At 40.7% G+C, this 27,144-nt stretch overlaps 1 protein-coding gene across 3 annotated transcripts in view; it reads left to right on the top strand.

The window, feature by feature from the left end:
- Nucleotides 1-27,144, top strand: part of CDK14 (cyclin dependent kinase 14) — a 505,344-nt gene that overhangs the window by 182,656 nt on the left and 295,544 nt on the right. For all 3 annotated transcript variants that reach the window (XM_084618492.1, XM_084618493.1, XM_084618494.1), the window contains one exon: nt 4,119-4,198. In XM_084618492.1, coding sequence (XP_084474618.1) covers nt 4,119-4,198 — 80 coding nt within the window. The remainder of the gene's footprint in view (nt 1-4,118; nt 4,199-27,144) is intronic.

Genomic DNA, 27,144 nt, shown 5'->3' with positions numbered 1-27,144 from the left:
TCTTTTTAATAATTAAAAAAAAGTGTCATAGAAGCTGGAAAGATATATTGGCAGGTTCACTTTATTCTATTGAATACTTACAGGAAAAAATACATTGTTAGCAGAACTGGTAAAGTTATGAGTAACTCCTTTCTGCAGAAGAAATATATAATCCATATTTACACTGAACTTTCTCAAATGTTTATGATTAAAAGAAATATTTCATTGAATGTGAGATCAAATTTTATTCTGTGGAGTAATATGAAGTGACTAAAATGGTTACAGATTTACTTTTATAGCAGGTTTCCTTTCAAAGCAGAATGCTAGCAGAGCATGGCTTTATTAAGACTATTAACTCTGTGGGGCTTTGGACATCTGTTTGTGAAGCTGTTATAACTACAGAATACGTTTTGTTGAATATGAGGGATTTAGCGGTCTTAGAGAAGTTTTTAGCTTTATGTAAATGAATAACTATATCATGAGTCAAATTTTTATTTTTTTTCTGAGATATGAGAGTAATATCAGGAATTAAAGAACAGTATAGATGCCATCTGCTGATTTGTCTTTCAAAGTCTGTGCTTACTAGAGCTTTGAACTAAGTTTCAACTCTAGCCAGCAATAAAATTCCTCACAAAATAAACAGATTGAAATCCTAGTGGTGAATTTTATGTAAATTGAACCCATTAAGGGTATTTAAAACATTTATTATATTTAAATATAACTGAAGAACTTGTGAAAATAAATAGTATTCCATTCTTACCTTTTGTTCCCTAGATATGCATTATCCATATTATGCTAGAAAAACCAATTAGCCCTCAATTGCTTTATATTCATTAGTATTAGATTTTGTTAATGATGCATGATTAGAGCATTACATTGTTTCTAATCGCCGACATTTTCCCATAAACAGTCGTGTTTTCTCCATGTAATTCATTTGGGTCTTGCTGGCATTACAGTCTGTTTTGGAAAATGTTGTGTAACGTATACATTTTATTAGGATTTTTTTTAAACATCTGGTTCAAATGGTCTGAAGCTCACTTATATTTTAAAACATGCACAATTTATTATGTGCCATATACATTTACATAAACCCATAGCTCTTTAACGCCTTTCATGCAAAGCATGCTAGAAACAGTTTACAATAAAATTCCAAAACTAGTAATTTTAAAACAGTAAACGAAAATGAATTGAATTGAGACTTTTTAAAATTCTCCTGAGTCTAAATATTCTATCCATCAGCTCCTAGTGATAACCGGAGGGCCAGAGTGAACAAAGACCCTAGATGAGAATTAATTCAAATGATGTTTAGAGATGGTAAGACGCTCTGCAGCTTATCTCAAGGAATTTTTGGAGCTGGGGGAGAGGAGGCAGAGAGAGCAAGCCTATTAGTTTAGAAAGGAATCAGACCATGCAATGATTTTATAATCAATATTGTCCTTAATAGGAACCCATGAAGCAATTAGCAATGTGGGTGGGAGATGCTGAGATAAGTGAAATATCCTTATCTTGATTGGGGAGAAGAGTGAGCATAGAGTTGCCTTATAAACAATCCTACATGTCAGAAGATACAGCAATACTGTCATATTGTCAGGTTGCCTAAAGGGTCTGTGCCTAGCAGTATTTCCTACTTACCTTTCATAATAATAATAATAATAATAATAATTAATCCAATATTGAGTATAATAACATAAGCGATAGAAGACACAGTCGTAGAAGACAAAGATTAAGCCATTCATCCTGGTATTATTGTAAAGTATGGTCTGATTATCTTCCAAATAAATGCATGGGCAGATTTTAATAGGTTGCGGAGCTAATTTTCAGCACGACAGTTTTCTTCAGTGTTGATTGTAAGGATTCTGTGGTAGCCACATCTGCACTTCTGACAAGGCATGACAGTGTTGAGATTGCCTCAGTGGGAACAGCTGGAAGAGGAAAATACATCCAGTTATCACTGTTAACTGATGATAATTCACCTTCTATTGCCCCAAAATACGCACTTAAGGAAGGGAATGAACTAAAGTAAAAGAGCTCTTAGCAATTGAATAATTAACTGGAACCAGATCAGATGAAAATTGTTTTCTGAAAGGTAAGAGACTGGTATCTTTGGGACAAAAACAGGATATTTCAGTCCCTGAGCAACCAAGCATTCAAGATGAGTTGAATCATTTCAATAGCATTAATAGTTGCCCAGAGCTCTACCAAAGCAAATGACAAATATCATACAAAATGCTAATGATAACCACGTTTCTCCCCTCAACTGCCTCATCCATTGCAAATTAAGAACACGAAGATTCATCGATATTAATGTTATAGTTTTTTTACTTCCATTGCCAGTCTGTGGTAAAATTAATTGACTAGGTAGAAGAAAGACCAATAACCTCAGACTAAAAAAAAGAACATAACCTATATAACACAACCCCTTCCTTACGCTTCCTCTCCCTATTTACCAGTCTTTGTCTCTTGTTACGTTTCCCCCACCGCCCCATCTCCTCCACTCTACCAGTGATGCCAGCCTCAATATCTTATTTTTCTGCTTCTCCTGCTGACCTCCACATTGCCAGCGAGACACGGAACACCTTTCCTGGCCTGGGTCCGCAAAACTTTCACCCTCTCCTCATTTAAATCCCTCCTTAAGACACATTTTTCTTGCACCTTTCCTTTGTGTATTCAGATTTTAAACTCGTTAGGGCAAAGACTGTTGTCTTCTCTTTCTAAAAGACACCTGGTGTATTTTGTTACCAAAATCTAAATACAAATAAATGTCAAACATTAATAAGTGGAACCCCCTAATTTATTCTCAGATGAAGTTTCCAGTGGTGACTAGTGACTGGGATACTTGGGATACTTTAAAGGGGCCTGAGCACCCCACCCTTCGAAAAATTAGGCCTTTTTAAGGTATCTTGAGTTTTGTATGTTTGTACAGTACCTAGCACCTAGGCCCAACCTAGTTGATGCCTTTAGGCACTATTACAGTGTAAATGTTAAATACTACTAATAAATAGGAGAATAAAAATACAGTAGCAACCCTGTAATTAAATATTAAAAAATAAAGCTTGAGGGAGCAACTGAATTGATCACTGGATTAGATGTCCGTGTCATCTTGCTGCAAGATTCAGAACAACATATTTTAAGGCTCAGTGCAATAAGTTGCCTCCTCAACTACTGGAGTACGAAAGCTCTGTCAGTCTCCTGGGCTCTTCAGCTGCAAACTCTAATTTTTAAAATATTTTTTAAAAGAAATTGTAATAATAATCCTTGTTGCCAACTGCATCATACCATTTTAGGAATGCTATCCCCAATTATCCTTTTCATGTTCAGGGAGTCTCTTAAAGTCCTAATGCAGGAGTATACTTTTGAGGAGGAGATTGTTGAAGATGGTGTTGGTCATCTGAGTCCTTCACCTGGATAAACTGTCTGAGCAGACTGGGCAGATTAGGCAGAAATTACGTTTAAATGTTAAATACTGGAAGCTACTTCAGTTGAATAGAGCTGAAAAGAGACAGACATCTGTTGTGAGGCTTGATCCATGGGGGAACATTATTTTAAACCTTATAAATAGGTGTCGTCATAATAAAAAACTAGTCTGGGCAGTGCACTCAAGAATGTACTTTAGGGAATAATCCTTCTTTAATGGGAAATGGACAGAATGACCTAACAGATATTTTCCACCTCAAATTTCCATGACTATTGGAAGGTAATTATTGTGGGGCATAATTCAGGGAGAAGAGAAAAATAAATATAAAAATGGGTATACCATATGTGGAATTATTGATGGAAGTTCTGTTTGGATTAAATGATCAAAGAAATAAACCATATTTTTACAATGCTATGCTTTCTTTAAACAAAGCCTCCAGTTTAATGCTATGATAGAAAGGAAACAGAGGCTGACTCATAGAAAGCTGAGATCACTTCTTGGATTACATGAATGTGAATATTTAAAGCTGACATTATGGAGGCTATGAAGTGTTTCTTACTGTGCCACAAGTGAATCACTGACATTGACAGGGAGAAACTAAATAAGACATGATGGGAAATAAGCCCTGTTATTGGAGTATTCATTTTTTAATTAATTTTGCGTATGTTTCTCTTTTTTTCCTTCCTGTCCTCCTTCCCCCTCCCCCCTGCCCCTGCCCCCCCAGGGTAAATGGGAAGCTGGTGGCGCTGAAGGTGATTAGATTACAAGAGGAGGAAGGAACTCCATTTACAGCTATCAGGGAAGGTATGCACTCATGTTTAATGATTATTCATGGTTTGTTTTTTAATTGCATTGCACTCACTCTTTCCAAAACCAGGCTATACTGAATAGCTTGAGATTTTAAATTATATGGTTATGTTCCCTGTAGGAAGTGGCTTTGGTACTTCAAAAATCAAAACCTCCCTACAACGTGGGAGTTCATGTTAAATAAAACAAATCTGTGCCTCTGTGGTTTGGCTTGTCTGAGAACTACTATTTGGGTACAAGTGACATACCAAGTAGAATGTATGTTTGGGAGGGGGGTGGGGACTGTCACTGGTATAATATGTTGGGGAAGTTTTTCTTGTTGTGAAGCAGCACCTAAAATGAGGAGAGATTGAACTTTTTGTTTATTTGAGACCATATTTTCTGAAAGATAGTCATATAGAACATATCTCTGCATTTTTTGACTGAGAGCCATGTAGGTTCAGGGACAAATATAGCAAGCTCCTTAAAAACAGGGTGGCTGATTAACTTTTTTTAAAGAAAAGACTGTGTATGGTTTGGGTTTTTGTCCCCCTCCCTCTTTGCCACCTCTGGACTGTCTGGCTTAGGGATGACTCTTTTCTAGCTGAGGGTCAGAGGTCTGTCATGCTTTCTGCTCCACTCCCTCTGTTTTTTCTTATCAGCCACCCTGGCTGCTCCCTGGTGACAGCTTTGCAGAAGTTGCTGCACATGCCTTGTTTAAATGGGCCTACTCTGTTGGTGAGTGCCAAAGATAAGGACTGGTGGTGAAAGAAGAAACCTTTTACCTTCCGGTCACTGATTCAGATTTATCTCAGGGTATGGCTACACTATGAGGAGAAAGCTCTCCTGCTGATAAAACACTTCCACCCCCCACAAGTGGCACTGTTCACACTGACAGGTTTCAGAGTAACAGCCGTGTTAGTCTGTATTCGCAAAAAGAAAAGGAGTACTTGTGGCACCGTAGAGACTAACCAATTTATTTGAGCATAAGCTTTCGTGAGCTAGAGCTCACTTCATCGGATGCATACTGTGGAAACTGCAGAAGACATTATATACACAGAGACCATGAAACAATACCTCCTCCCACCCCACTCTCCTGCTGGTAATAGCTTATCTAAAGTGATCACTCTCCTTACAATGTGTATGATAATCAAGGTGGGCCATTTCCAGCACAAATCCAGGTTTTCTCACCCCCCCACCCCCATACACATACAAACTCACTCTCCTGCTGGTAATAGCTCATCCAAACTGACCACTCTCCTTACAATGTGTATGATAATCAAGGTGCATTTCCAGCATAAATCCAAGTTTAACCAGAACGTCTTGGGGGGGGGGGGGTAGGAAAAACAAGAGGAAACAGGCTACCTTGCATAATGACTTAGCCACTCCCAGTCTCTATTTAAGCCTAAATTAATAATATCCAATTTGCAAATGAATTCCAATTCAGCAGTTTCTCGCTGGGGTCTGGATTTGAAGTTTTTTTTGTTTTAAGATAGCGACCTTCATGTCTGTAATTGCGTGACCAGAGAGATTGAAGTGTTCTCCGACTGGTTTATGAATGTTATAATTCTTGACATCTGATTTGTGTCCATTTATTCTTTTACGAAGAGACTGTCCAGTTTGACCAATGTACATGGCTTTTCGTCGGTAAAACTTTTGTCATTCGGGGGTGTGTATGTGTGTGGTTTTTTTTTTAACACCCCTGAATGACAAAAGTTTTGTTGACGAAGTGCCAATGTAGACAAAGCTTTAGGTTGGTAGCAAGTTCTGATACAGCTATTCAGTGGTCTGTATGAAATATCTTGACAGTCCCAGTGCAGTTCCTACGGTGGGGAGAAAGGTTAATGGCATATCAGAACACCAGCCCAATTGACCCTCTTATCAGTCTCAGCAGAACAGACGATAACATCGTTGCATAAGCATTAATACTGTACTAACCAGTCTTCCCAGAATGGGTGAGGTGCCAGTTGATGGGCTAGTGTGAGGAAACTTGCATTGTCTGTATTTGTAGTGCTGCCAGAATAATATTTATTGATTCATTTGACATATTAAACATTTTCGAACAAATATCATGTGAATAGATATTATTTACTTTTAAACAGTTTGCTCTTGAGACCATGTTGATATTTAGGAGCATGTAACATAACTCCCATTTCCAGTGTTAATGTCATCCGGTGTCGGTCTGTCTTTTGAGAGACTGAGCTGCGGATATTTAAAATCATTTCGCCCCCAATTTTTTAGTGAATTTATTGCTGATTTTTTAAGAGTGAATAGACATGATCATCCTACTCATCTTCACTTGTTACAAAGGGCAGGAGTTCTCAGCCCTTTTTCTTTCTGAGCCCCCCCAACATGCTATAAAAATTCCACAGCCCGCCTGTGCCACAACAACTGTTTTTCTGCCGATCTAGTAGATTAAAAGCCATGGCCAGCGTTAGAGGGTAGCAAGCAAGGCAACTGGGGAACTGCGAAGTTAAGTTGTTCAGGCTTCAGCTTTCAGCCCCAGGCAGTGGGACTGGGGCATTGGTTTTTTGTCCTGAGCTTCAGGGAGTCTAACGCTGGCCCTGCTCTCTGGTTTATTTTGGTGGACCCCCCGGAAACCTGCTCGTGGCCCTGCAGGGTTGTCAGGTGTCCGGTTTTTGACCAGAACACCTGGTTGAAAAGGGACCTTGGCAGCTCCAGTCAGCCCAGCTGATATTCATATAGTTTAAAGCAGGAAAACTTTCTAGCATAGAGAAGCCCACAAACAGCCTGGCTTGAAATGCTAATACTCCAAGGCCCCTATCCAACAAAGCACCTAGTCATGTATAAGACTTGAAGCGTGATCACTTGCCTGATTTCAATGGGACTTCCTACATGCTTCAAATTATGTATGATGATCTTTACTGGGACCTGATCCAAAGCCCATTTAAGTTAATAGGAATCTTTCCCTCGACTTCAGCAGGCTTTGGATCAACGCCCAACAGATTTTTCTTAGGAATATTCCTGTCTTCTAGGCTGGGGAATCTCTATATAGGGTTGTGGATGCCACATGGAAATCTATTTCTGTAGCTTTTGTGTGCCATGGAAGCTATGTGTGGTTTGGGGTTGGGGAGAGGAAGGGGAAAAGTATATTTTTTATTTTTTGGTGAACACAAACTTTAGTTGAGAACCAGAAAAGGATAGAAAAATGCACTGAAAAATGTAACTGAAGGTAATCTTTTCAGTATTGAGGCGGAACTGTACTAGGCATACATAGGTCTAGGTATAGACATAAAAATGGAAAGTAGAATAAATACTTTATATTGAACTCTTGGAGAGGTCCGATATACTTTAGACTAAAAAAAAAAAAAAAAAAAGTGGTGAGGCTGGGAGACTCTGAGCTACTTAAACCTGCTTGAAGAATTTTTCTTTTTTTCCATCCCCTGATTAAAGGATGCAGCCCTACAATTTGGACTGCAATAGCAGGAGCTGGAAAGCTACAATTTATAAATGAGGTCAAATTCTAATTTCAGTGTTTATTTGCATTGTAGTGTTGATCTAATAAGCCAAAAATGTGTTTCATGAGCCAGAGGACTGCATGCAGGCATGCAAGTTATACACACAGACTTCTTTCCAGAGCTTTTCATAATGTGGAAGCCAGACAGTTTTTATTCTTGCTGACTCATGCCCTATTTTCTAATTTTCCATCAGTGTATCAAATTCAGGCAAAAATCCAGCAATTTATAAATTAAAATTGGTGTAAATTAATTGTTAAACATCGCTCATGACTCATCAGGCAGCTGTGGAGGGAAAATATAATTCCTGCATTGTGTTCCTCCTGTTGGAGATGTTGTGTGATGCTAATTAAGGGGAAGTCACAGTCTGAAATCTTCAGCAGTACTCATGCTGAGGGAATTTTGTAGTTGGCTTGTGTGTAGAGAAGCATATTGTTGCCATTGTGACAGCAATAGAATGGGACTCAAAGGAAAACAAAGCAATTGGGAAAAAGATTAAATTAAGAAATGCAGCAAAATAAAGCATTTGAAAACAATGTGATTGGGAGGAAGAAAAATAAGTGAGGGTAGGCAAAAAGGGAAGAGAGCAAAGTAAAGAACAGTAAATGAAACTGAGGAACAAAAAAATAAATAAGCAGAATACCACAAAAGCAGAGAATAGTAATTATAAATTTTGTCATCTCCCTGAAAACTTCAGCGGAAACACTTTGCTGAGACTGAGAGTAATTTTGTCAAAAGCATACATTTTCTATACATCTTTTTCCCATTTCTGACTCAGAGGTACATTTGCTTGAAAATAGGATCAGGTCTACAAGAGCTCATCTGTTCTTGCTGTCTGGTTGCCTCTTGAAGTCATAGTGCCAAATTCAGAAGTGACTCTATCTTGCACGTTCTCCCTGCCCTGTCTTACGCTGCTTTAGCATTGCAGACTTGCTTACTGACATGCAAATTGCTGGGTCCCTGTCACCTCTGAAGTTAGCTCACTGAGTCAAAGCTAATTTAGTGCCTTGCATAATGACAGGTTTCAGAGTAGCAGCCATGTTAGTCTGTATCTGCAAAAAGAAAAGGAGGACTTGTGGCACCTTAGAGACTAACGAATTTATTTGAGCATAAGCTTTCGTGAGGAAAGCTTATGCTCAAATAAATTTGTTAGTCTCTAAGGTGCCACAAGTGCTCCTTTTCTTAAAGCTAATTTAATTTGCTTCCAAGGAGCCAGAAGAGAGAAGATGTACAGTAGTAAGAAAAGCAGCTAGCAAGAGGGTGTAAGTAGGTGAGAGTTCAAATAGGCCACTCCTTTAACCTACATCACCTTCTTGACTACATGGCATGTGAATTACATAAACTCAGATTCTCTTCTACTGTCAGCATACCAATGTGTAGATTTTATCACCTCCCTCATCCCCTCTGAATTTGGCCTACAGTGTCCTGTTTCAAACATCAGTTGATCTGGGAATGATTTACTTAGTATATTTTCATATAAAGTCACTTTTATAAAAGCTGCATTAGCCAATGTATATTTCCGTGTGTTAAATATGGCTCAAGTTTATTCAATATAGCAATCGCTGTTGCTGCGTGGAAGTATTAATATCAGTAGGCGTCTGAAAAAAATCATATTAAAATCACTACAACCAATGCAATAGTTCACCAGCTCAACCTTTATCTCATGTATAATACCCACTTAATTTCCTGTAATATGCTTAGCAGAACCTTTGATCTCCTAGATTGGCTGTTGAATTGTGTAATGGAAACTACTTCTAGAAACAAACTTTTTCTTGATCATACCACAATTTTACCTTACTTGATAACTAGGTAATTGAAATTCTTCATGATCAATATGAAGGCATTTTTGTAGGTCTCTGTTCCCATGTACGTGTGTAGACAAACATTCCGAAGCCGAATGTCTAACTTGCTTTGTGAACTTAACTCATTTACTCTGAAGTTCCTTTCTTTGGCAGGTTCTTAAAATTATTGCATGACCAGGCTGGCCATCTCTCATAGAATATGACATTGCTTGTCCTTTCTTTTCATATGTTATCCTCCCATATCTATATCTCTATCAACTTGGCTGTGTTTAACTTAATTGATTATTCTTAATTAAACGCAATCCTGGTATTTTAATATCAAGTCACTTACTGTTCCTGAGATATGCCTTTCCGAACGTTAAGAAAGCAAATATATTTAAGCAAAGAATTGCTTAAATGTTATCAGTTTTTCAATTAAATCACTTCTTTTTAATCCTGAAAGATGCATTTATCTAATTTTTACCTACCTTTGGTTGCTCATTTTTTCTTTATTTGTAGTAATCCAATTTTTATAATTAGGGCCCTAACAAATTCACTGTCTATTTTAGTCAATGTCAGAGTCATAGGATTTTAAAAATAGTAAATTTTATTATTTCAGCTATTTAAATCTGAAATTCCACAGTGTTGTAATTGTAGGGATCCTGACCCAAAAAGGAGTGGTGGAGGGGTCGCAAGGCTATTGTGTGTGTGTTTGGCTGTCGTTGGGAGGGGGAGCTGTGTTACTGCAACCCTCACTTCTGCACTGCTGCTGGTGGAGGAGCTGCCTTCAGAGCTGGGCAGCTGGACAGCGGTGGCTGCTGGTTGGTGCTAGTGGGGTGCTGCCTTCAGAGCTGGGCACTTGGGCAACAGCTGCCACGCTCTGGCCACTCAGCTCTGAAGGCAGCGCAGAAGTAAGGGTGTCAATACTGCAACCCCCTAAAATAACCTTGTGACCCCCCTGCAACTCCGTTTTGGATCAGGACCCCCAGTTTGAGAAATGCTGGTCTCCTCCATGAAATCTGTAGAGTATAAGGTAAAAGTGTACAAAAGACCAGATTTCACTGAGAGCAGACCAGATTTCACGGCCTATGATGCTTTTTTTCATATTGATGAATTTGGTAGGGCCCTATATAATGTAGATCAAAGGTTCTCAAACTTCATTGCACTGCGACCCCCTTCTGACAACAAAAATTACTACATGACTCCAGGAGAGGGGACTGAAGCCTGAGCCTGCCTGAGCCACACTGCCCCAGGCAGGGAGGCTAAAGCCCAAGGGCTTCAGCCCCGGGAAGGAGGCCTGTAACCTGAGCCCCACTGCCCAGGGCTGAAATGGAGTCGCGACCCACTTTGGGGTCCCAACCCGCAGTTTGAGAAACACTGATTTCGATGATAAATTCTATAGGGCAGGGACTGTGTTTACCTGTGTGTGTTTGTAGGCTGCATAGCATAATGGGGTCCCAGTCCTGAATGGGACCCTGGGTTGCTACTGCATTACAAAACAGTAGTAATACTTCCGCACGTGAGACGTGTCCTACCTACCACTGACATTGCACTTCAAGATTCAATATGGGTAAGCATTCACCTAATGAACTTTTAACATAAGTACAGTATGTATTTGGTACTGGTTACAGGTCTGAATAATTGTAGAACATTTTTTGATTTACACGAGAGGGCAGAGAACACATTCTATTGCAAATAGAAAGAAAAATTTTAAGACTTGGAATACACAGCTAGGAATTCAAATATATGGTCTCATTTATGACCCCTTCCACTCTTTCGTTAGTGGTGTATTATAGATGTCAAGTATTTGATCTATTGGTGTGTTACAAAAGCTAAAAATAGTAAAAATATAATGCAGAAATGTACTTCCTTTATAAAGAATTGGAATCTGCATTTCATTGTTTCTTTTGTGTTAAGCCTTAGCTCATTTTCAGTCAAGAGGGTTAGAAACAATGGCACAAAATATTTCATTCTCATCCATATAGTCCATGTGCCCCCCAAAAAATAAAAGTTTAAAAGCTTAGAGATTTCCAGCAGAATTGTCCAAGTCCCGTATCATGCCACAAACCATACAAACTGCCTGTTCTTTGAACTTGGAAAATTCCAAGATTACAAAATAGCTCTCCATCAGACTTTTTTCTCTGGAGAATTGATGTCAAATAGCAACTAAACAGAAAACACACAGAAGATTAACAGTTTTTGGGTTTCCTGCAGAAATCAATGTATTATTTCATTGTATGTTCAGTTATCGGATACAAGATGAAAAACACAATTGTATAAGAATGCTTGTAAAATTATAGTAACAATCAATTTGTAAGTATATAGAGGACAATAGCATAGTAAGTAACAGCCAGTATGAATTTTGTCATAACAAATCATGCCAAACCACAACCTAATTTCCTTCTTTGACAAGGTTACTGGCTCAAGAAATGGGGTGGGGGAGGGAAGCTGTAGACACGATATATCTTGATTTTAGTGATGGTTTTGATACAGTGCCACAATACATTCTCATAGTCAAATGAAGGGAATGTGGTCTAGATGAAATTCCTATAAGATGAGTGCAAAAGTGGTTGAAAGAGTAGTTATTAATAGTTCGCTGTCAAACTGGGAGGATGTATCTAGTGAGGTCCTACAGGGGTCTGTTCTGTATCTAGTACTATTCAATGTTTTCATTAATTACTTGGATAATGAAGGGAAAAATGTGCTTATAAAATGGGAGGCGTTGTGTGCACTTGAAAGAACAGGATTGGAATTCAAAATGACCTTGACAAATTGGAGTATTGGTCTGAAATCAATAAGATGAAATTCAGTAAAGACAAGTGCAAAGTACTGCATCTTGGACGGAAAAATCAAATGCACAACTACAAAAGGGGGAATAACTCTGGGGGTGGTAGTACTACTGAAAAGGAGCTGAGGGCTGTAATAGAACACAAATTGAATCTGAGTCAACATTGGGATTCAGTTATGAAAAAGGTCAATATCATTCTGTTGTACGTTAACAGGAGTATCGTACGTAAGATGTAGGAGGTAATTGTTCTCACTACTCGGCGCTAGTGAAGCCTCAGCTGGAATATTGTGTCCAGTTTTGTGTACCACATCTTCCTTAAAGGGTGAACAAATTGGAGAGATTCCATAGGGGAGAAACCAAAATGATGTAAGGTTTAGAAAACCTGATCATGAGAAAAGGTTAAAAAAACTGGGCATGTGTAGTCTAGAGCAAAGAAGACTTGGGGAGGGAAGGCCTGGTAAATCTTTAATTTTTTTAAGGGCTGGTATAAAGAGGGTGATAATCAATTGCTCTCCATATCTACTGAAGGTAGAACAAGAAATAATTGGCGTAATCTTCAGCAAGGGAGATTTAGCTTAGATATTAGGAAAAACTTTCTAACTATAAGGATAGTTAAGCTCTGGAGTATGCTTCCAAGGAAGGTTGTGGAATCTCCATCATTGGAGGTTTTTAAAAACAGGTTGGACAAATGCCAAACTAGGATGTCTTAAGTGTATTTTGTCCTGCCTCAGTGAAGGGGGCTGGACTAGATCACCCCTCGAGATCCCTTCCAGCCCTACATTTCTATGATTCTATAAAGCAGCCATACATGTTCATTACCAAATATATATATATATATACACAGACTGTTTATCCATGCCATCTTGAAGAGAACCTCAGACAATGATATTGGGGACTCAGAAGTTGTCTATCTCATGAGATCATGCTGAAACAATGCTCCAACATAGTATAGGAAGTACTGTGCTGTTACAGCTTTTGACTTCTGGATGATGAATAAACCGGGGTCTTAACAGCCTTTAGTTAGCAAAGATTTCATGGTACCGTTTGGAAGAGTAATGGTATTAGGCCTATTGTTCACTGGACTGCTACCATTAATCATAGAAGTTAGAAATAGAATATGAATTTGGTAATGCAGTCCATCTCCCTGGCAATACAGGATCGTTCTTTACTGTTCATTCATGTTTAATTTCGTCTTCCATTTATATCCAGAGAGAGAAGTTTGTTTGGATCGCAGTTACTTGGAGCATGGGCATACCTGCAGAAAATTCCCTTCCAGAACTGGGTAAATAGTAAGATTTTATGGTTCTCTGGAAATTCCAAAAAAATTGAAAAACAAAGAAAACAAAAAAAAATTTTGGATTGAACCAAAAATATGTTTTTCAATGTTTTCGGCAAATCAGAAAGTGGGAAAAGGTTTAGGCTGAAGGAAACATTTTGTTTCATGCAAAATGAAGTATTTCATTTTCATTTCAAACTTTTTTTTGTTTTAAAATTTTGGTTTTGTTTTAAAATTACTTTTAGTAACTCTGTCTTGAAATTTCCTTAAGTTTATTTCAAATTGAAACAGTTGATTTTGAAAATGTTGGGAGGAAACATTTCAACTGTTTTGGCATTTTTTAAGGGTTTGTTCTGAATGAAACAAGTTGGTAAAATTCACATGAATTCAAGATATTTAGGGCCTGCATTTTTACGTGGGGAGGGGGGGAAAGATTTGGTAAAATTTTTTTGCCCAACTCCCCTCCCCGCATAATTTTTCCCAGCTGTAGTTCCCCCCCATTGCAGTTTTTGTAATATTTTCCCTTAATTTTTTTCTGAACCATGTGACTGAGAGAGGCTTGTGAAGTGACTGTCTGAAACAGGCAGATGATAAGCCTAACAGAGTGTGTCTGGCCATCACTGAGGAAAATGACTGCCTCTCTTGCCATTAGCTGGCCAACTAAGAGCTAAATGGCTTCTCTCTGACTATGCTTCCAATTCTGCTTGGATGCATTGCATGAGGACACCATAGTATCTCCATGTCGAATGGTTTCAGCCTTTCCAAATTATGTAGTGCTCCGTTTCCAATATGCTGATGAAATGGTACAGCCTCTCTTCAGTTTGCTAGAAGCAGTGGAGAGTGAACAGAATCTGTTCACACTCCTTTCCAGGCTTCTTGCTGTTCATAGGCCCAGTGCAGCATTCATGTTTATCTCCACTCCAAGAGAATCTGTGATGTTTTGGATTCTTTGGGATGTGGATGTAAAATGATAGCGACATTTCCCATTAGAAATCATAACCTGAATTTTAAACAAACTCAACTATGAACTGTCATCAGATCAGAGAGGCTCAGGTATGTCAGAAATGTCTGAGCTGTAATTTTCTCCAGTTTCTCATAGCTTAATCTACTTCGCAGAATATGTTCCTCCCCCCCCTCCCCCCAGAATATCTTACCCACAGTTTGGCTAGAAATTACGTAGTGATTTTAAAGTGAAAGCTGTGATCTTCCTTTGGCTTGTGTTCTTGGGCTTAGTTCGAGAAAGACAAGAATGTGTTGAGACTTTCTTTAAGTGCCCTTGAATTTCTTTGCAATGGCCGGAATCCTCTCCTCATCCTCGGTCACTTTAAAATATGATAAGCCTTTTGCAGACAGCCCTGCTTCCTTTCGAGGAGATGCTCTGGTATAAGGAATCTTGTGCTTGTTCCAAACGTAGCACATTACAAATGCATTAACTCAGGACACCATTAAGTCATCTGTCTCTCCTCCCTCTAGAATGCCAAATAGTCTCATGATTTTCGTCCAAATCGGAATCCCAAGGCTTTCTAATTGATTTTTTAGTTCTCTGTTGTCTTACTGCAGCCATCTGTGTTGGACAAGTGTAACATTTTGTCCTATTCTCATTCAATATAGACATCTGAACTATTCCTTCAGCCTTGATTTTGTTGAAATGGCTTTCATTAGTTTGCCCCCCACCCACACCCAGTGCTGCACAGCATGTAGAGGAGAAAAAAATGTGGAAAAGCTGCAGCCCATGGACCAGAAGGGCAGTTATGCAGGATGCTTCCTCCCTTGTGACCTGGCCATAAACCTCTTTGCTAAAGATTTGTGGTCCCTGATTGGCATGGGAATGTGTGAGGGAACAGGCATTCTAAACAATATTCAGATTTAGTCGTCTTGTATACTGGCTAAAACCTATGTAAAATTAAAGGATATGTCCATTCTGCTGAGATCAGCATTAGCTTTCCCCATCCTTCTTTTGAGGGACTAGAGCAGCAGTTCTCAATTTGTGGCTCAGGACCTCAAAGTGGGTCGCAACCCCATTTTAATGGGGTCGCCAGGGCTGTCCTAGACTTGCTAGGGCTTGGGGCTGAAGCCTGCCTGGGGCTGAAGCCAAAGCCCAAGGGCTTCAGTCCTGGGTGGTGTGGCTCAGGTTACAGGCCCTCTTCCTGGGGCTGAAGCCCTTGGGCTTCAGCTTTGCCCCCCACAACACCCGGGGTAGTGAAGCTTGGGCTTTGCCCCTTCCTCCCCCTGGCAGGTGTGCTCAGGCTTCGGTCCCCCCTCCTGGGGTGGTGTAGTAATTTTTGTTGTCGGTGGGGGTGGGGGGTCAGTGCAATGAAGTTTGAGAACTCATGGACTAGAGAATGCAGGTGCTGGCAGGATGCTGATTGTACCAGAGATAAAAGCCAGCTATGCTGTTCTTTCTTGGACTGGAAGGGAATGCTGAGGGAGAGACCTTCTGATCACCACTCCAGGAATTCCTGGACTATATGGAAAAATTAGATCTTGACACCAGCCAGTGTGCAAAGCTTCTAGTGTTGTGTATTAGTGTCCCTAATCCTAGGGGGCTTTCAAGTTAGTGTTCCTTTGCTATGTCTCCTATGTGTGAAAATAATAATCTGAGCAACAGTATAGCTAGCTGTCTGTTCAGAGCAGTGGTTGTGCACTGACCAGGATCAGAGGTAGTATTAATCTCTGTCAGAATCGCTTTGAATGCTTCTTTTGTTCTCCCAGTCTGTACCCTGGGCCTCCAAGATATCTGAACAATATGGCAATTCAGCTTTTGCACCAGTTGACTTAGCTTTTAGCTTCTTCATGGGCCTTTTTTGTATGTTAAAAGATAACATTCAACAGTTGTGTCCCATCAGAACTTATTTGCGATTTATTAAAGACAGCAAATGTCAAATAAGAGCACAAAAGAGCAGTCTGCTTTCCAAGTACAAACTCTCTAACCCCCATATTAAAAAATAAATAAATAAGGCATCTGTGGCTACTGAATACTAGACACAGCTGGAATTCTGAACTGCTGAAAAGAAGGCAGAACATACTAATTTGTATGTAAATTTAAAATATTGTCGGGGAGCCTCCTTTTTCATTACCACAATGCACAGTGCGTGAAAGACTCTGGCAAATGAGATATTTATAAGGCACAGTATTCTGAATGATTTAGAGAGATATGTTACTATTGTGCATCATATAATGTTAATTTGTATTAAAAAGTGGGTAACGTACATGGCTAAATCCTTTCTAAGGGTCACGTACTAGTCTTTTTTAACATGGAGAACATCTGATATCAAGGGGAGTTGGCACATGTGGCTGCCGGAAAGTAAATGACACTTTCTGTGCTGTATATGAGAAACAATTTATTGCCAGACTGAGGTGGCAGCCACACACTAAGGTACTTCCCTATGCTCAGTGTGTTTACTTCCTAACTACAGGCCTTATTCATTAAGAAATAACGGGAATATTTTCATACATATTTTGCATTCTTGATACAGAGAAGGCCTGTAATGAGTCTCCCTCATGGAAATTTCATATGTGAGTTGTTCAACAATGTGGCATGACACACTGACTGAGCTCATCAGACATAGTGTGTCTGGCCATCACTGAGGAAAATGACTGCCTCTCTTGCCATCAGCTGGCCAACTAAGAGCTAAATGGCTTCTCTCTGACTATGCTTCCAATTCTGCTTGGATGCATTGCATGAAGGGAAATTGTGTGTATCCGTTATTGAGCATGTATCCTTTTGTTTTAGCCCTTGCCTGTTGGTGTATTGTCATTTTGCTTTTGCATTCATTACAGAACATGCAAACTACAATATTCTTCTTTAAAAACTTTAAACTTTTCCAGAATGAGGCTTTCAATAATTAGGAAGGCAGAAAACCCAGAAGCGCATAAGTCCGTTCCTGTTTCTCTTTTTGGTTTTGCCACCTTTTTTTCCATCTTTTGGAGGTAAAGAATCAGTTCTTGTTTCCTTGTGTGACCTATTCTTTAATTTCAATATCCTTGAGATTGCAGTGTGTGCTGGTTCTCAAGTTTAAATAAAATGATTTATTGACAGATGGCAGAACGAGGAGTAATGGTCTCAAGTTGCAGTGGGGGAGGTTTAAGTTGGATATTAGGAAAAACTTTTTCACTAGGAGGGTGGTGAAACACTGGAATGCATTACCTCGGGAGGTGGTGGAATCTCCTTCCTTAGAAGTTTTTAAGGTCAGGCTTGACAAAGCCCTGTCTGGGATGATTAAGTTGGGGATTGGTCCTGCTTTGAGCAGGGGGTTGGACTAGATGACCTCCTGAGGTCCCTTCCAACCCTGATATTCTATGATTCGGATGGTGCTTGTGGTAGTCTGCTCCTTTGTCACTATAATCATGGGATTTACAGCAGCATGATGACACTATAGTGAAGTCAACACCATTAAGTCATCCTGTCGGGAAAAAGCAGCCATTTATAGTTCAAACAGTGAAAAAGCTATGGGAAATAGATCTTCTCTTAAAGTCACAGCTATACACTGCGATTCTTCAGGGCCATAGATAGAGCTGGCCTTTTCCCTTTCTAGAGTTTTCCCGCAGACTCAGGGTTGCCCAGGAAATATTTTAGTTTTACTTTCCCAATTGCTGCTTTTGGACTATTGTCAGAGCTGCTTCCCTCGAGCCCCTAGGAATGGTGTCGGAGAGGGAGGGCTACACAGAGTTAAATATGTGGTTCATATTGGTACCTATTTGTACAGCACAAGAAAGTTGTTGCTTTCAGGCTTTATAACCAATATGAAGAGTTACATTTTAAATTAGATAATGGTCTTTTCAGTCACTTTTTAGCAATGAAAATGAATATCCACATCATTGTAATGGAAATAAACACCATAAATCACAAGCAGTTAATTGATCACATTTCACATTTGAGATGAAAGGGAATTGGATAAGTCAGACCTTAGTAATGGGATACCAGAGCCTTTCACTCTGGGGCACTGGTTTAAGTACAGCTCAGGTCAGGAGTGACTGAAAGTCATTAGTGTGGTGTATTCAGCACTAAACACTGTGGTGGCTGTGCAGTTACTTCACTTCTAAGGTCTGGAACGTATTTTGTGGCAGCAGTTGGAGCTGGAGCTGAATTGGAGACTGAACCCAAGAACTGAGTGAAGCTGGTTGTGGCTTGTAAATAAGGACCCACTTACTAGGCTAAGTGGATTCATGTTTCTTCTTCTGATTCAGTTAAATGGCTAGATAGTTCTTCCCCTCCCACTTCTGCCCCTTCCATATCCACACACGGAGAGGATCATCTATGCGCAGATCTGCCCTTGTCCAGGCAGGATTGGGCTGAGCTCCCTTATCCAGAGCCAGTGGAATCCTCTGCATTGGTCCAGGAACTGTATGGGTGAGGGGGCAGGGGCAGAAGGGGATATAAATCATTCCCTCCTCACCCCCCGTGAATCTTACCTGGAGAAGAGACTAAGCCCCCAGATAGTTTGTGTGTATACCCTCACCACAAGGGCTCCTCTGGGGCTTTTGCAGTTGGGAGAGTCAAGTCCCTGGTAGTGGAACTCCAGGGGAACCACCCCACCAGAGAAATGTGGGTAGGAGTGCCACCAGGACCCAGCATTGGTGTGGGAGCACAGAGTCTTTGCGCAGAAATCCCTGGCCTCCCTTAGATCCCCTAGGATCCACCAGGTTTGGGAATAGATCCTTTGGCACTTTCCTGGGAGAGGCAAAACCTACCCTCCACTCTGGACTTGTATAATTTGGGAAAAACTCTGTGGGGAAAATCCTTGCAGAGATTTTCTCCCCAAGTCACTTTCCACAGCTTCTAACATGAGAAGAAACCGTGACTCCACGAGTTACTGTAATAAATTAAAGCAGAGCTGGTTGAAAAATGTGGGGAAAAAAAATTTACAATAAAATAGATAAATAAAATTTGAAATTGTTTTTGTTTGGGAGCATTCAGAATGAACCCATTCTACATTTTTTATCAAAAATGTTATCAATAGGCGATCACATTTTTTGTTGACCAAAAATCAATATATTTCTATGACAAGACCTTTTAATAAAAATTTCCCTATAAATAATAAGCATGACATTTTCCCAGAAAAAAAATCAACAGTTTTTTCCCCCAATAAAATTTGTTTAGAAAAGGCTGTTTTTAATGGAAAAACTTTCATTCAAAAATTTCACATAGTTCTGTTAAAGAAAATATTTGGATGCTTGAATTTGGTGGCAGGTTGTATGAGCTCAGTACTTAATGGATAGGTCATAAAAACGCTTACGATTTATGCCCTTGTTGGCAGTCAGGAGAGAGTATAAGGACTGAACGGGCATGGAGATTGATCTGAAAGAAAGTCCCCCTAAAGCAAGACTAAAACTCATTGGCAAGGTGGTGTGAAGAACTTCTGACACTTCTCCAGGTAGTCTAGGCTTCATATATTTATGGTCTTGAAGACTTTTTTCATTAGACAATTAGATGTTTCTCAGGAAAATTTACTTTGGGTTGTGAAACCGACATGGTTGAAATACTGGCTTCACAGCAAGATTCCTGAAAAGAATTAACATCTGAATCGCTTGAGGCTCTGCTCATAAGACAGAGGCTTATTTATATAATCAAAAATGCATGATTTCACAAGGCTTTGGAGAGGCCGAAGATTGTAGTTTTGATTCACAAAAAAAAAAATTCAAGCTATCAGTATTCATGTGCTGGCTTGCTGGCACAAATAAGGATAAATCCATATAAAGGCAGAAGAAAAGATTTGAGGGCAATGCATATTTTCCTTTCAAAGTCTGACCAAATAGTAGGGGTCAGAGGGGCAGAATCCTTACTGCCCTGGTTGTGGGTAAGGTTGGGGCACCTTCACAGCTGGGCTGTAGCTAGAAGTTTGGACGTCTTCCTTAAAGATATGCTCTAGGTCAATTAGAAGTACTGGGTAAAAGTCTATAGCAACTACATATCCCACAGAAGTCCATGGGTAATGCAGGTGCTTGATAGCTTTGACAATCTGGACTTTTTTGTTTTTGTTTTTTGCTTTCCAGTGAACTTAAAAAGAACATGAGGGTGTCTCCTTTAGCATGCATAACAAGGTTGAGATAGTATGGGCTCCAGTCCCACAAGGAGCTCTGTGCAGATTAATTGCTGTATCCATGCAGATCTCATTGTAAAATTGGGACTACAGCTATTACAGTATCCGGATTCTTTGAAACTGAAAAAGAGAGAATTTGTGCTTCAGTGTTTTATTAGCACTATGAGATAAGCGCACTGCATTACTCATCTATAAACTATCTTAAAATAAAATTTTTTTTTCCAGACTTTAAAATATTATTTTCATGCAGGTATGTAACAAGGCAGTGAAAGTATGATTTTAATATAGAAAATGTAGGTGCTATATCTCATTCACCTTTCTCTCAACAGCTACAGTATTTACAGTTTAACTTCATAGACACATTAAGCATGTTGACACAGTATTTTGGAAAGCATTTATGAAGACTTGGAGAATTCTTATGGTGAAAAGAGGAAGAAAATTGAGATATTTAATTTAATATTTTAAAATATTTTTAGTTTCAGCTTCCCTATATAGAGTGATGGAAATGTAGGGCTGGAAGGGATGCTAGTTTTGTCAAAAGGTCATTTTGAATTCTAATCTCCTCCTCCAAAGTGCTTGCAACTCCTCCCTTCTAAAAATTTTTATGCAATATTTTCCACTCCATTATCCAAGTCATTAATGAAAATATCGAATAATACCTTGGTCTGAAGTTTTTACCAAATTTCCCAGAAAAAATGTGCCCTGGTACAAGATACAATGTGCAAAATATCAAGCATAGTTTCTTTTGGGAGAAGGTTGGGGAGGGAGTGAACACTGGATTTACATTGGATGGCTACCTTCATCCTTAACTACGGAATGAATACCACCACTTCATAAAAGGAAGAATTAATATTACACAAAGAGCTAAACAGAATGGGGGCACTTGCAGGTGCGGGACATGGTGCAGGCATGATTGACAGCAGATGGTATGTGAGAGGAAAACTAGAAGGGAAATATTAGTGAGTAGGGAAACAGGGAGCAGAAGTGAGATGCTAATGGAGGATGGGAAAAAGGGAGTTCAAGGCGACAGGAAACAAGCCAGAATGGAGATGGCAGAAAATGGGCAGCTGAAAGCCAGCGGAGAGGCAGGGGTTGGGGGATGAACAGAGCTGGCAGCAAGAGGGAGCCTGAAACACACTGGGCAGCAGAAGGGGCATCCTGGAAACAGTTCAGAGGGTAGGAAAGAAGCCCAAAGGGGAAAAGGGTGACAGCGCTTGGAAAGAGACGAGAGAGACTGAGAGCGTACAAGGGAAACACAGCTGGGAGCTGGTGGAGGTGGACCTGGCAGAAGAGAGGGACTGAAAGGGATAGAAACTCGTTAGTCAGGGAGGGGACAAGGGAGAAGAGCAGAAAAGGCAAGTGCTAACTAGTGGTGGATTGGAAGAAGGAAAGAGTCACTAGAGGAATTCTGCTATACAAGTAGGCAAATGAGGCATGCTAGTTTTGCCAATTTTTTCAGTTGTATCTTAAGTATGATATTGGGCATCTTTCTTGTGGGCCCAGCTCCTGGCATCAAATACTTACATGGATGTCTCACCTTTCATTTTAATCTCCATTCCACCCTCCCCCAAATTTTTAGTCCTCATGGTTGCAGAGTAAAGCTTGAAAACATGACACGTGGACCCTAGAGTAGAGCTGGCTGAAAAAAAATTGATTAAAGTTTCCTGTTGGAAAATGAGATTTTGCTGAAAATGAAACCTTTCAAAATGGTAGCAATTTCTATGAAAATTTGTTTTGATTTTTCCCCTCTCATTTTGGAAAATAAATTCAGTTAAAAATGTTTTGAAAAAATAAATGTTTCAAAACAATTTTCATATTGAAATTTTAGATTATGTATTTTTAGACGGTATATTTCATGACCTGTAAGTGCATAACATGACTTGGCATGACATGGCATATGTCAGCAGTAGCAGTGCGCATGGCATGGTATGCACTACAACTACTAACATGTCAAATCTGCAATGTGTGTGATTGGTGCCAATCTGAATTTATTTTGAAATAATGTCCAGGTAAAGAAATGTTACCATTAGGGAAACCTCAGCTTTACAGAGGTACCTTCCAAAACCAAGAATAAATCCAAATCAATGTGAATGATCCAAAATTTGGATTTTAGTTGGTGTAGAGACAGTGAACATTTCCTAAATTTTAGGAACAGAATTTTCCTAATTTGTTGACATAAGAAAGTCTGTGAAAGTACATTTCTGATTTTACCAGTAATCTGAGTAGGCCAATGCCCCTGATCTCATTAACAGTGAGCAGTGAAAGAGAAACTAGCTGTCCTAAAGATTTAAGGGCTCAAATGGAAGATTTAATAGCTCCTCTTTCTCGCCCTATGATTACTAGCAAAAATTAACAGCCTACAGTCTTAAATTGTCAGCCTGGTGCAATCTCTTAAATCAGTTTGGGTGCTTCATTAGTGTACTGTAGATCAAAACCCAATCTTTTGTTTGCAATTCTAGAGAAACATAAATAGAAGCACACACATTCTTTTCTTACAACCAAGCAATAGGATGCTTTAAAGCAGACCAATAAAACCATGTCATTTTGTAACCTAAAACCTTGGCTTAGGAATCAATATTGTTCAAAAGCAATTTCATTTCATCTCTAGGGCTTCCTGAAGCCTTTATGAGAAACATGATGAGCCTTTTTACCTCATAGATGCAATATAAAGTAGAGATGGACCATTAAAGAAAAAAAAAAAGGGTTCTGTGACACTAAAAGGTTCAGGGATTATATCCTCTTTCGAGGAGTCTGCTTGTTATACAGAAGTATTTGTTATATAGGGTAATGGGTGTGTTAACGTTGAATCCAAATGCTCCTTTAGCAATAATGCCTCCTTCTAGAACTGGTTGGGAAATCTTGATGAAACTGAAAAAGTTTAAATTGAAAAAATTCTTCAAAAATGTTCCGACTATCAAATCTCCCTGTCCCCCTGCCCCCAAATAAAACTAAACTTTTTTTGGGGGGAAAGTGTGTGGGGGGGGAGAAGTCTTCCATTTGGTCAAAAAGCCATTTTACATTCAATTCCAATGGAAATGTTTTTAACCAGCTTTACTTTTTAAAAACACCTCTTGTGGCCAGGATTCTAATTTTTTTGTGCATTTCACTGGGATTCTTAATATCTCTTTCACTCAGTGAGAGAGATTTTCTTGACTGAGTATTTTGACTCACTGAATAAATAGAACATCTAGCACAGGGGTTGGCAACCTTTCAGAAGTGGTGTGCGGAGTCTTCATTTATTCACTTTAAGGTTTCACGTGCTGGTAATACATTTTAATGTTTTTTAGAAGGTGTCTCTCTATAAAAGTCTATATATTATATGACTAAACTATTGTATTGTAAAATAAACAAGGTTTTCAAAATGTTTAAGAAGCTTCATTTAAAATTAAATAAAAATGTTGATCTTATGCCTCTGGCCCACTCAGCCTACTGCTGGTCTGGGGTTCCGTTCACCTAGGCCGGCAGCAGGCTGAGCGGGGCCTGTGGCCGGGGCCCTGGCTGGCGAGGAGCTGGCAGCCAGAACCCCAGACTGGCAGCCGGCTGTGTGGGGCTGGCGGCCTGGACCCCAGACCGGCAGTGGGCTGAGCAGTTCAGCCCGCTGCTGCTGCTCAGGGGTTCCATCTGCTGGCTCCTGCCAGCTGGGATCCCGGCTGCTGGACCTGCTCAGCCCGCTGCTGGTCTGGGGTCCCGGCCCTGCCCACATAGAGTGGGTACCTACCTTCTCCCTGGTTCTGGCCCATTCTCTTCCTCTCTCTCTGCACTGAGCTGAGGGTGGGAGTGTACTGAGCACAGGGCTGGGGGTGAAGGAGCAGGTGGGGGTGTAGGGTCTGGCCAGGAGCTGGAATGAGGGAGGGGGCTCAGGGTTGGGGCAGGAGGTTTGGGTGTGGAGAGCTTACCTGGGCAGCTCCCATTTGGTGGGAGGGGTGGAGGTGGGAATGTGTGGGGGGGTGCAGGAGCTCCCATTTGGTGCTCAGGGTGGGGGTGGGAATGTGGGGAGTGCAAGAGTCAGGATGTGGGGGGTGCATGGGGTATTTGGGGGGGTGCAAGAGTCAGGGCAGAGGGCTGGGGACCTGTGAGGGGGGTGCAGGTGTCAGGGCATGGGGTGTGTGGGGCCTGGGTATGTGTGGGGGTGCCAGAGTCAGGGCTGGGGTTGTGGGGGGGGGGGTGAAGGAGTCAAGCAGAGGGCTGGGTGTGTATGAGGGGAGTACAGGGCTCAGGGCAGGGGCCTGGGGGTGTGTGCGGGGCAGATGGCTGGGTGTGTGTGAGGGGGGAGTCAGGGCAGCAGGCTAGCAGTGTAGGCTGGGGTCATGGGGTGCTCATGGGAGGGGGCTGGAGGGGGTATGCCCCGCTTCCACCCCCCCCTTCTCCAAGGCCATGCTTCTTCTCTGCCTCCGCCAGGAGCAGGGAGCACGCTGACCCCACTCCTCCCCCACCCCCTCGCAAGGGCCATCAGCTGATCGGCCGGGAGGGAGGGACCCAGCACACTGCGGGAAGAGGCAGGGGAGCCGGCAGGACCAAGCTTCTGCCCCCTCCCCCATGCCCACGGGAGGCAGAGAAGAGCGGGCTGGGCAGGGCAGGATTTTTAATCTTACTCTGCTGCTGCCCTGGCAGGCAGCAGCATGCCATTAAAAATGGGCTTGCGTGCTGTAGGTTACCGACCCCTGATCTAGCATACAAAGGGATTTTCTTTTTTAAAAGTGAATGTTATGAATATATTGTATCCTTTGTAGAAAAAAGTTATGAAATACAGAACTAGAACTGAATAATCATTGCATTCATGGCTCTCTTTGTGATTAAACCCATTGAGACTGATTTTCGATTGATGTGAACCCAGCAGCAAAATGAGGATAGACGTGCATGGAATTAAGCAGCAGGACCCAGCTTTTACTAAACTTTAGCACAGGAGAGGTGTACCTGCGCATACTCTCCTATACCAGGTATTTAATTGGTTCCAGTGCTCCTTACCATATAACCTGTAACTCGGGGTAGGCTCTCCTCAGTCTAACCCCCAGGACTCATAGAATAGAATATCATAGAATATTATCAGGGTTGGAAGGGACCTCAGGAGGTCATCTAGTCCAACTCCCTGCTCAAAGCAGGACCAATCCCCAATTTTTGCCCCAGATCCCTAAATGGCCCCCTCAAGGATTGAACTCACAACCCTGGGTTTAGCAGGCCAATGCTCAAACCACTGAGCTATCCCTCCCCCTATTCATCTCCCCCTCAGCTCTCTCTGAGTCCTAGCACCCTCCAGTCTCACATGGTTCCAAAGCCTAAATGTCTGCAGTTTTATAGCACCACAGCCGGTGTCCTGTGAGACTGACTCAACTGCCATGGGCCTGCTGCAGGTGTTTTATTGCAGTGTAGGCATACCCAGAGGTTGCAGAAATTTGGGGACCTCAGCCCACAAAGTCTCACCAAATCCCAGGTTTTTTACCTCTGGGAACTGTCCATTTTATCCTTTTAACACACTGGAAACCGGCCACAAGTTGCAATGAATTAATAGCTCAACCCAAGAACATCAAATAGGTCGTAAGTGCATTCCTATATTACCCACTGTGGCTTGAAGGTGCTGCAAGGAAGGTGAAACAACTCCCTGGTCCTTGACAATTGGTCTATGCTAGAAAAAATTCCTTCCTGATGCCCAAATGGGTGATTGGCTAGAGGAGATCCCCTGCATCTGTCAGTTCGGGTTCCTATTCCTAGTTCATGGTGAGTCGGGTGGAGTTGCTGGAATGGAACCAAAAGAGGCTCCTCATGGCCCTCACTCCAGGCTAAATCCTGTCAACTGTGGAATACTGGCCAATCGGTACCCTTCTCTCCCTACCCCCTAGCTGGCCAATGGGTGCTAGACATTTCCAGTGGGGAGGAACTACCTGGTATCCCTCACTGACTGTCCCTCTTCACCACCAGCTCCATCAAGTTCCCCCACTTTTTGAGGCAGGTGGGAGGCATATTTGCTGAGCATTAACAGTTCTCATTGACTTCAAATGCAGTTTTGAGTGTTCAACATACATGGGACTGGTAGCGCCACCTATTATAAAGGGTTCCCAATATTTCCTGTTATTAATTACCTTTTCAATTACTTATAACTTTGCAAAGCTTTAACTGTTCAAGCTGAAATTATCTATGCAGGGTGTCTGCAACAAGTGGATCTTTTTGGAAATTTTTAGCTAAAACAGTTCACCCATTTGTGAGAATAAGGTAAGGGAAAAATACTTTGAGGCAGAGTCCTATGCAGAAAATAGTATGTAATCATGTAATTTAAAGACTGTACGGTAATTAGAGTTGAGTGGATAATTGATTTGTTAGTGGCTGAACTGAAAATTTGAAAAAAAAATTCTTTGCTTTTAGGTTGAGTGAAACATTTTGTTCAACCTGAAAGAATGTTTCATTTCAAGAATGTTTAATCTTTTATTATAAAATTGCAGTAAAATTCAAAACAAAGGCATGCCTAATAAAAAAAAATCAAAATGTTTCATTAAAAAAAAATCTAAAAGGAACATTTCAGATTTTTTTTTGACTGAAGCAGTTTATCAAATTTGACCCACATCCACAAATTGTTTTGGTTAGCCCAAATCACCATTTTTCAGCCAAAAACCT

Source organism: Lepidochelys olivacea (genome assembly GCF_965140295.1).
Source record: "Lepidochelys olivacea isolate rLepOli2 genome assembly, chromosome: 2".
Taxonomy (NCBI): Eukaryota; Metazoa; Chordata; order Testudines; family Cheloniidae; genus Lepidochelys; species Lepidochelys olivacea.
The sequence above is the reverse complement of the archived record's forward strand: the minus strand, read 5'-3'. Positions and strand labels throughout refer to the sequence as shown.